Source organism: Chenopodium quinoa, unplaced genomic scaffold (assembly GCF_001683475.1).
Source record: "Chenopodium quinoa cultivar QQ74 unplaced genomic scaffold, ASM168347v1, whole genome shotgun sequence".
Classification (NCBI taxonomy): Eukaryota; Viridiplantae; Streptophyta; class Magnoliopsida; order Caryophyllales; family Amaranthaceae; genus Chenopodium; species Chenopodium quinoa.
In genome coordinates, this window is record NW_018744988.1 from 1510419 (window position 1) to 1520333 (window position 9915).

Consider the following 9915-nt stretch of genomic DNA (forward strand, 5'->3'; position numbering starts at 1 on the left):
AGCTTGTAAATGTTCCATGTGCTCTTGCCAACTAGCACTGTACACCAAAATGTCATAAAAAAAACTAAGACAAATTTTCTGAGATAAGGTTTGAATACAGAATTCATTAATGCCTGGAAGGTGGATGGGGCATTAGTTAGCCCAAAGGGCATCACCAAGTACTCAAAGTGACCAAAATGGGTCTTGAATGCAGTCTTGTGCACATCATCAGGGTGCATCCTAATGTCATGATAACCAGATTTTAAGTCAATCTTAGAGAAGAATTTAGTGCCCTGCAATTCATCTAATAATTCTTCAATAACTGGGATGGGAAACTTGTATTTGATAGTTGCCTTGTTTAGTGCCCTGTAGTCTACACACATTCTCCATCCCCCATCCTTCTTCTTCACCAACACAATTGGAGCAGCAAAAGAGCTATTACTGTCTCTAATTACCCCTTGCTCCATTAATTCCTGCACTAACTCCTCAATAACATCTTTTTGAGTTGCTGGATACCTATAGGGTCTGATATTAATAGCATCAGTTCCCTCCCTGAGTGGTATCTGGTGGTCGAATCTTTCCCTACTAGGTGGTAACCCAGCAAGTGCAGCAAATACTTATGGGAATCTACCCAAAAGAGACTACAAAGCATCTTGCTCTGGCTGACTGTATGCCCCTTCCTCAATCTCAGAATGTAATCTGAGATCTGAATCTTCAGTTACTAACTGCATCATGGACAGCTCACCCTCCCTTTGCAGCAACTTAGAGAGTTGGTCAGCCTGTATGCCCTTCAATTTCTTGTTTGTTGCACCTCTAAGCTTCACCTTCTTTTGATTCAGCTTAAATTCCATTGTGAGATTCTTAAAATCCCATAATATTGGACCCAAGGTAGAAAAACATTGGATTCCCAATACCATGTTGCTATCACTCAAGGGTAGCAGTAACAAATCTGCAGTGAAAGTGTAACCCTGCATTTTCCATGTAAACCCTTTAATCTTGGCATCACACTTAATCCTGCCCCCATCAGCTACTTTCACCCATCTAGGTGACATGTTCTCCACCTTACACTGTGATTTGAGAGCAGTAGAGGTGTCTATGAAATTATGAGTGCTGCCACTATCCAAGAGAATATGAAGCAATTTCCTTCCAAACTGCCCCATCATTCTCATGGTATGAAAAGTGGTATTGCCATCTAGAGCCTGTAAAGAGATCTGAGCGCATTCAGCCTCAGCATCCATCTCATTCTCATTGTGCTCCCCCTCCTCATCAGAATCATCCCCTACTTCTATGTGATAGAACTGGGGTTTCTTTCCCTTACATTGATGGCCAAATTCATATTTCTCATTACACCAAAAACAAAGGCCCTTGGCTCTTTTCTCATTCATTTCCGCAGCTGTTAAAGTTTTTCTGGTTGTGTTTGGGTTTGTGTTTAGCTGGTTCGTGTTTGGTTTATTATAAGTGGAATTGGTCCCTCTCCAAGTGGAAAGGGATCCTTGGGTGGATAGGAAGGGTCTAGGGGGAGTAGGTAAGAGAGGTTTGGTTTGAGGTCTTGGTTTTCTAGCTTTATGGGCTGCTTCCTGTAGCTTAGCTAGACAATGAGATTGTTGTAATGTGGTTGGAGAGAACATTCTCACAGCCAGCTGAATCTCTTCCTCCAATATAGCAACTGATTAAATATTCCTGAGAGAGATTCAATCTGCTAGCTAAAGCATCAAAAGCATCATGGTACTTTTGAATAGTCCCGATTTGCTTAAGAGCTTTTAGATCAGCCATAGGATCATCATAGATATCCCCAAATCTAGCAGTTATACCAGCCACATACTCAGTCCAGCTACATTGTGGTGTATTTTTCATAAAATTCTGATGTCATAACAGGGCTATGCCTTCTAAGTGTATAGCAGCAAGAGAAATCTTATTTTCATCAGATATACCATCAAGATCAAAAAACTGATTGCACTTATATAACCATGACTTAAGATCATCACCATCAAATTTAGGAAAATTGATTTTTGTGAGTCTAGAAGAATATTGAGAGTAATTTTTCTGTCCTGGTTCAGAAGTGTCAAGGGTTTTCACAGGAGTTTTAATGGGTGAGTTAACATCAGAAATTAATTTAGTAACTTGTACAGACAAACCCACCATCAAATCATGCAATTCAGAAATAGATTTGTATTTTGACTAATATTCAGATTATTAGTGCTATTAGTTTCGTTCAGGGTCTTACATTGCTCATCCAGAAGAGATCTGAGTGAGGATTCCAGCTTCTGAAGATCAACAGCTGTCACCGCCTCCGTGTCATCAGTGTTCTGATCGGGGTTCTTTCGTGGTGGCATTGAATATCCAAGGAGCGTATGGCTCTGATACCAATGATGCGACCAGGACAATTAAGCTAGCCCAAACTCAGCTCTGAATGAGAGCAAGATTTGGATTGGTTGCTCAGAATGATGCGACCAGGACAATTAAGCTAGCCCAAACTCAGCTCTGAATGAGAGCAAGAGTTGGATTGGTTGCTCAGAGAAAATCCGGGAAAGAAAGGAATTCTCGAGAGGTGAACCAATGAAACAATGATAACAATAGAACAGAGAAAATGAGATTTAGAGAGAGAAGGAGAGTAATTTCATTAATCAAGAAAAGTTCTTACATCATGATGATGGCTTATATAGCCTTACACTGATAATTCAAATAACAGAAAATGAATAACAGAAAATGGCATAACAGAAAGATTCTTTCCTAAATACAGAGAACTTGATTATTCTTTTTCAACAACTTTTGCCAGCTGTCAACTTAACTGCCAACTCATCTCCTCCCTTTTCCTCATCTTCATTCAATGTAACAGTGCCCAATTCATCCAGACTCATGCTCAAGCTTGTATCACAAGTTTCCCTTAAAACGGGATTACCCGGGGTAAGGATATATGCAAGTAATAAAAAAGAAAGCGATATGCGTAGAAGAGTAAAAAAAAAACACAGTCATCTCATATTTGTGTTGCTATAGCAAATAGGATATTAAAATAAAATAAAAAGGATTTAAAAAAAAAAAAAAAAAAAAAAAAAGATAGCAGACCAAAAAGTCAACACGGAATAAGTCGTAGTACTTCCTTTCCTTCCTTGAATACTACTACTCCGCACCTTCCCATTTTCCATTTCCTTTTCAATTTTTACATTTTCTGTTTTCTTCTTCTTCAATCCCTAAAACCTTTCCAATTATAAAATATTATTTTCATCATTAATAAATTCCTTGTTAAAATAATAAATTATTAAATATAAATTCCTTGTTTTCCTTCTTTTTTTTTTCTCTTAAGGCGGTTATAAAGTTTGAGCACACGCTTATTAACAACTCCTCTCCGTCGTCATCATCGCCGCCGTCTCCGACGCCGTTTCCACCACCGTTCATTCTCTTGCTTGCTTTTATTTTTCCGGTAATATTTATTTTCCTTTTTATTTTTGTAAAACTTTGCTCAAATTTGATGAATAATTGGTTGACTTTGATTTTGATTTTGATTTTTTTTTGTTAGGATCGTCAAATATTTTCCATGGATATGCTTTGTTGTTTTAATTCTTCTGAGGTAATTCTCTCTTTCTTTTTCTATTTTGATTAAATTTATACATGTTAATTTCGATTAATTAATTCGAATTCTACTGGTAATTTTTTGATTAATTTTGTGTTGATAGATTATTTAAAATTGAAATTTGTATGATAATTAGTGTTTTAGAGCTTAGGTTTAATTGGAATGCAGCAGAAGTGGTTTTCTGGTAAAGCGATAGAGCTGATTTTTGAGTTTGAATAATGGTGTCACTTTTTTATTGGTCCTTATAATTTGGAAACCAGCTATTAAAATTGAAAAAAGTTCAAAAAAAAAGTTGATTTTATCCTGATTTTCTGCTATTATTGAGCGCCTTTTACGTTGGAGTACTGAAAAATATCTGGTTTACTTTCTTTTGATTTTGATATGGAAATTATGTTTGCTAGAAAGTGTGCCCATAAAAACACAAGTATTACTCTGTATTTTCTTCGTCTCTTAATACTGGACAGTTGATACTGTGTCTTTCAATATGTCAATGCACAAAATTGACCATCGTTCCTCGTTTTTGTTTTTTTTTTATCGTGCTATTTAGAATGATTCATATGCAAAGGAAATTTAATAATTCTTCAATAAATAGTAGAAACAAGTGAGATTTTGTTTGGTTCATTTTAAAGTAGATTCACAATAACAATGTTTTGTAATATGGAGTATGTATTTAAACATGAATTGAAGTGTTTTGAAAAATGGAAAAAAAATTATAATAGAAAAGAAACAAAGGGATTAGAATAAAGTTGTTATATTGAAAAAAACTTTGACACTAAAACAATGTGGTCATGTACTCATGTATGAATTAGATTGAATAGTACAAAAGTCAAGTGTTCCAAGTATTAAGAGACAAATAAAGTAAATTATGTACACCATAATTACATATTACCTCCGGTTCTTATTACTCGCGACAAAGGAATATTTTATGTCTTACAAATAATACCCCTTTGTTGCGAGTAATAAGAACCGGAGGTAGTATATATTTTGACAGGCAAGGGATTAGTGATTAAGAATCAGCTACATGACATCTACTGTGATAATTGTTGCATATATTGCTTGTGTTCAGTGATAGTGATGCAAATATATTCTTGGCTTTGGCTTTTTTTAGATCAGTGGGCAACAGATTTCATGCACTTCAGGAAAAGGAAGAAGCACTCAAGGTCAAGTTACATTCGGATACAGTCTTGTTAAGGGAAAAGCTGACCATCCTATGGAAGATTATCATGTTGCGAAGTTTGTAACAATGCAAGAACATGAGCTTGGACTGTTTGCTATATTTGATGGTCATTTGGGAGATGCTGTACCTGCCTACCTCCAGAAAAATCTGTTTTGCAATATCTTCAAGGAGGTTTGTTGGTTGGTTTTTCTTTTTTATTTTTTTTACTCTGTCTTAAACTTGAATAAGTTATACTCCCTATATTCATAAATAATAGGCCATATTTGACTTAAATTATCATAATGTACTTAGATTGAGATATGATGTGAAAATCATAATATTAGATTCATCTAAAGACAATTTATTGATATTGTATAGATTAGTATAATGATAAAAAGTTTGCTGTGATAGTCAAATTTGATATGACTTCAAAAATTATATGTGGCCTATTTTGTCGAGGATGGGGCTAATATTGTTTAATTCTTCCAATTTCTTGCAAAGATGATCACATTTATCTTGACAATTTTCCCTACTCATTGTTTCTTAGGAAGAGTTTTGGGTTGACCCTGGAAGATCAATACCAAAGGCCTATGAGAAAACTGACGAAGATATTCTGTCTCAAACTACTGACATTGCCCGAGGGGGTTCCACAGCTGTTACTGCTATTCTTATTAATGGCAAAAGGTTATGGGTTGCTAATTTGGGAGATTCCAGAGCTGTTATCTCAAGAGGTGGTCAGGCTCTGCAAATGACGGTTGATCATGAGCCCAACACAGACAGAGCGACCATTGAGGGCAAAGGAGGATTTGTCTCAAATATGCCAGGTTACTTGACCTCCCTTTGTTTTTTTTTTTTTTACCAATTTCTTTGCCATCAATAATTATTTCCAATTGATAAGAGATACGCCATAAGTCCAAAAGGCTCTTAGCTAAAAAATAAACAAAAAGCTTTTGCACGTTTACTACGTGGTGAAACCAAGTCAGTAGTGCACATATTTCCAGTGTTTTCTGCTAAACAAAAATTACCATCATAAGTAGAAAACTATGGAAAACTTAATTTTTGTGTGTCTTATCTCTTATAGAGAGATCACTTATCTTCGTTGTATAATTTTTGTTTTATACGTAGAAATTTACCTCCTTTTGGTGGCATTTTGTATTCTTCCTGTTAGATCTTCTTTCTCCCATTTTCAGAAGTTGGTTGAGATGAAGATAAGATAGACATGTACAATAGAAGTTTGAAAGGTTCAAATAACAGAATTATATTCTTGGAGAGTGTAAGAATGAAAGCATGATACTTAACAAGGCAGGTCATTAACACTAATACTACGCTGTCATAGGGGACTCTGTAGCTCATGGAACTTAGCTTGTTTGTTTCCTTAAAATGGATTACTGTCTTGGTAAACTCTGCAATCTTCCTGCTTCCAAATTTCTGTTGTCTACTTCTCCAGTTTTCTCATTCATCTTGTTTGAGTTGATCAGCCACAGTATTAAGTAATTGGGTTGTAAATAGCTAGTTTGTATTATCTTTGTATCATTCAAAAGTCCTGATATATGCTCGATGAATTCTTAACTAGGTTTAGCTTCTTATGACCAATTGATGTGCTATAAACTGTACATTTGTCACTTATTGAATGCGCTTAATCTTATATGTTTGTTTTATTTCAGTTCTTGGTAGAATTTCTTCTAATAAATTATTAAATAATGAAAAAGACTGTATATGAGTTAATAAGGGATCTTTTGAGTAGGAATTACATCCTTCAGAAATGCTTCGTATATCAATTACTTGCCTTGATATATTTTTTTTTGCTTGTTTATTAGGAGATGTTCCTAGAGTAAATGGTCAGCTGGCAGTTTCTCGTGCTTTTGGAGACAAGAGCCTAAAGTCACATCTCCGTTCAGACCCAGATGTACAAGATATAACTATTGATATCAATGCCGATCTCCTAATTCTTGCCAGTGATGGTCTATGGAAGGTGATTTCTAGATTTCAGTACTGTTATTTGCTTTGCACTTCTTTTAGTAAAAAAAAAAAAAAACCAATATCCAGGCCTCTTTGGAATTCGACTTATTTCAGTTCGAGCCAAATTTGGTCCAATTGTGGGGTAAAAGATCTTTCCTTTTAATGATGTTTGCATTCCTAGACATCCTAATGCTCAAGGTTGAGATCTTTGGATTAACTTAGCTGGACCATTTCCAATGGTGCATTTTGTTTATTACTGTTATTCCGTTCTTGAGAAAATTGCTGTAACTGCTATATTTTGTGCAGGTAATGTCTAATCAAGAGGCCGTAGACATTGCAAAAAAGATAAAAGATCCACAAAAGGCAGCAAAACAGTTAGCATCTGAAGCATTGAAGAGAGATAGCAAAGATGACATATCTTGTATCGTAGTAAGATTTCGGTGATAGAATCCTCGCTCACAAGGTCCTTTAGTAAGCTGAATTACAGGTGCTAGATGCTATATTGCACACAACTTTGATTGATATCTGCAAAGATCGGGGGGAACGCTTACTTGTTTGTAGACATTGATTTTTGGTGAAAAATGGTGAAAAAAAAAATTACCCTTTCCCCTGGAAGGAAAAAAAAGTTTGAGATTGATGCATATAAATTTATTCTTTTGCCAGAATGTGTTATTCTGTCATGTATAATTTGATTTATTAATAACTGGAGGAATGTGGGTGTTAGGTACTGTTCTGTGTGGCTTTAAGAATATGGAGCAATTTCTTTCTTTCTTTGTTAAAGATGATTATTAAGTGGATTAATGATGTCATTATCCAATTAGAGAGATATTGCACTGTACAGATGTAATGGTGATTTGATTTCTATTAGTGATAATCTACGTTGACTATGTATATTGAACATCAACTTTATTTGCCAATTGCCTTGTCTCTATTGATTTGAGTGAGGATTGGGGTAGGCTTCTTTTGCATTATATCCAATCAATTGGGATTTTCTCCAATAACTAGACGTTTTGGAGAAAATACTTGTTAATATGAGGGTATTTATTGTATTTTCTTAGCTTTGCCCCCTTTCTCTCTCCTATACTTACACCTTCAGCCCACCTTTGTCACCACCTCACAATCATACGCACCATCCACTACACGACTACCAACATCACTACACGACAACCGGCATCACCGCACGACCGTCGTACTTTCGTTAACACCATCATGCGACCATTGTACTACCGTTAACACTATTACGCGACCACTGCAACACCATTAGAACCACCATTTTGACCATTAGCGCCACTGCCACACGAGCAAATTCCTTCCCCTAAAGGGTTAGTATGGTCCCAATTTACATGTTTTGCAACTAGGGTGTCTTTTGTTTGGCCGGCCGAATTATACCTTCGAAGGTGGTCGTGCAACTATGGCTGAGCAAAGGAGTGAGTCCCTAAAGTGCTTTGGGAGGGGAGGAAAGGAGAGAGAAGAAATTGCTTTTGGAGGGGAGGAGAGAGAGTCATTTTAACAAAGTTTGTTAATATGACATATTAACTGGGGGCAGCTCGACGTTTTATTTCTATAAAAATTATTTTTTTTTGCAGTCAATCCAAAAACTAAGTATACATCAGGAGATAGATTTCTTTTTTTTTTTTTTTTTTTTTCCTTTCGGTACAGACAGGGTAAAAGGTGGTAGATTGCCTCGTTCATGGACTAACCAACATAAAAATAGGGTGGGGTATCAATGTATTAGAATGGCCGGTGAAGTATCGCCCACAAATTTGGACATTGTGGTGGCCTTAAATGTCATAAGTTGAAAGGTAGAAAAACAAGTATGGGGAAGTTGGCAGCAGTAGCTTTTGACAATTTTTTTGAGTAATAGCTTTTGACAATTTGTTTTCATGGAGTTCTACAAATGTTAGGACAAGTATTGGGTTATGCAGTGTGCAAGCAATCTTGTCTAAGTTTGTGTATAATTTGAAAATGTTTGGATGAAAGAGTGTATGAGGTGCATGTTGGAAGTTCTTGATATAAAATAATAGAGTTGGGGAAAAAAACAAGAGAGAGAGAAAAACAAATGAAAGGGGAAAATCACACATTGATTGGGGGGAAAGGTTTTTCCTTGTTTTTATATTGTAGTGTCTTAACACTACTTAGTTGAGTGAGTGGGAGGTAAGTGTTACTACACACACGCACGCGTCGAGCCAAGTCGGGCTCAGGTTTTGGGGAATGCGATGCGCGGGCGTGCACTAGTAGAAAATATCAAAAAGGCACCCCCTAATTGGCACCGGTTCAGTCCAAACCGGTGCCAAAAATGGCCTACAAAATTGGTGGAAACTGAACCAGAGTAAAAGGCACCGGTTCACTTCAAACCAGTGCCAAAAACAAATAGGCCACCGGTTTGAACCGGAACCATTAAAAAAAAAAAAAAAAAAACACGGTCCTTTTAAACCCACCCCAACCCTAAAACTACTCCTCTCACCTCTTTCTCTTTCTCTCTCTCCTCTCCTCTCCTCTCATCCTCTTTCTGGGTTTATTCTCGATCTCCTTCTCCTCAAACTGAACCAGTTTTAACCAGTTTTATTTCTATTTATCTTTCTCGATCTCCTTCTTCTCCTTCTAATTCTCTTTAATTTTTCGATCTTCTTCTCCCTCACAATCACGAAGAACACATGCAACATCTCGATTTTCTGGGTTTTTGAAGACCACATTCAAAATCTCGATTTTCTGGGTTTTTGAAGACCACATGCAACACCGATTTGTGAGGGAATTTATGGGTTTTGTTTTAATTTTCTGGGTTTTTGTTTTAATTTATTTTTTAATCGATTTTTTTAAAATTTTAATCGATTAAAATTCTTTTTTTTTTCTGGGTTATTGGTTAGATCGATTTCAATCAAATTTCTGGGTTATTGTTTTGATTTTAATCGAATTTTTGGGTTTTTTTTAAAAATTTTAATCGATTTTAATTTGAATCGAAGTTTTCATCTTTTTTTTAATTAATTTCGATTTTGATTTTTTTTTTCAGATTTAAATCGGATTTATTTTCGATTTCAATTATTTTTTGTTTCTGGGTTTTTCGAACACCGATTTTAATTTTTTTCGAATTCTAATTTTTTTGCATTGGTTTTTTTTATTTTAATTTTTTCCAATTTCTGGGTTTATTCGATTTTAATTTTTTTGCATTGGTTTTTTTTTATTTTAATTTTTTCCAATTTCTAGGTTTATTCTAATTTTAATTTTTGCATTGGTTTTTTTATTTTAATTTTTTTTT

At 35.4% G+C, this 9915-nt stretch overlaps 2 protein-coding genes across 2 annotated transcripts; one reads left to right on the plus strand and one right to left on the minus strand.

The window, feature by feature from the left end:
• Window positions 1-1563: 1563 nt before the first annotated feature.
• LOC110706513 lies at window positions 1564-2312 on the minus strand. Its single transcript, XM_021884432.1, has 3 exons — window positions 2204-2312; window positions 1853-2099; window positions 1564-1810 (listed from the first exon to the last, which is right to left on the minus strand). Exons 1-3 carry the CDS (start codon window positions 2310-2312, stop codon window positions 1564-1566), a joined length of 603 nt encoding a protein of 200 aa, XP_021740124.1.
• Window positions 2313-3173: 861 nt separating this feature from the next.
• On the plus strand, window positions 3174-7566 carry LOC110706591 (probable protein phosphatase 2C 10). The gene is made up of 6 exons (XM_021884529.1): window positions 3174-3397; window positions 3494-3544; window positions 4656-4895; window positions 5251-5527; window positions 6521-6675; window positions 6969-7566. Exons 2-6 carry the CDS (start codon window positions 3512-3514, stop codon window positions 7104-7106), a joined length of 843 nt encoding a protein of 280 aa, XP_021740221.1. The 5' UTR covers window positions 3174-3397; window positions 3494-3511; the 3' UTR covers window positions 7107-7566.
• The last annotated feature ends 2349 nt before the right edge of the window (window positions 7567-9915 follow it).

What these genes read in the sequence shown, in the direction of transcription:
- LOC110706513 (XM_021884432.1), bottom strand. Translation starts at nt 2,312, where the DNA reads ATGCCACCACGAAAGAACCCCGATCAGAACACTGATGACACGGAGGCG. An exon ending in ATCTCTTCTGGATGAGCAAT is followed by an intron (nt 2,100 to 2,203) that starts GTAAGACCCTGA and finishes TGTCTGTACAAG; the next exon opens with TTACTAAATTAATTTCTGAT. An exon ending in CACTTAGAAGGCATAGCCCT is followed by an intron (nt 1,811 to 1,852) that starts GTTATGACATCA and finishes ACCACAATGTAG; the next exon opens with CTGGACTGAGTATGTGGCTG.
- LOC110706591 (XM_021884529.1), top strand. Translation starts at nt 3,512, where the DNA reads ATGGATATGCTTTGTTGTTTTAATTCTTCTGAG. An exon ending in GTTGTTTTAATTCTTCTGAG is followed by an intron (nt 3,545 to 4,655) that starts GTAATTCTCTCT and finishes GGCTTTTTTTAG; the next exon opens with ATCAGTGGGCAACAGATTTC. An exon ending in TTTGCAATATCTTCAAGGAG is followed by an intron (nt 4,896 to 5,250) that starts GTTTGTTGGTTG and finishes ATTGTTTCTTAG; the next exon opens with GAAGAGTTTTGGGTTGACCC.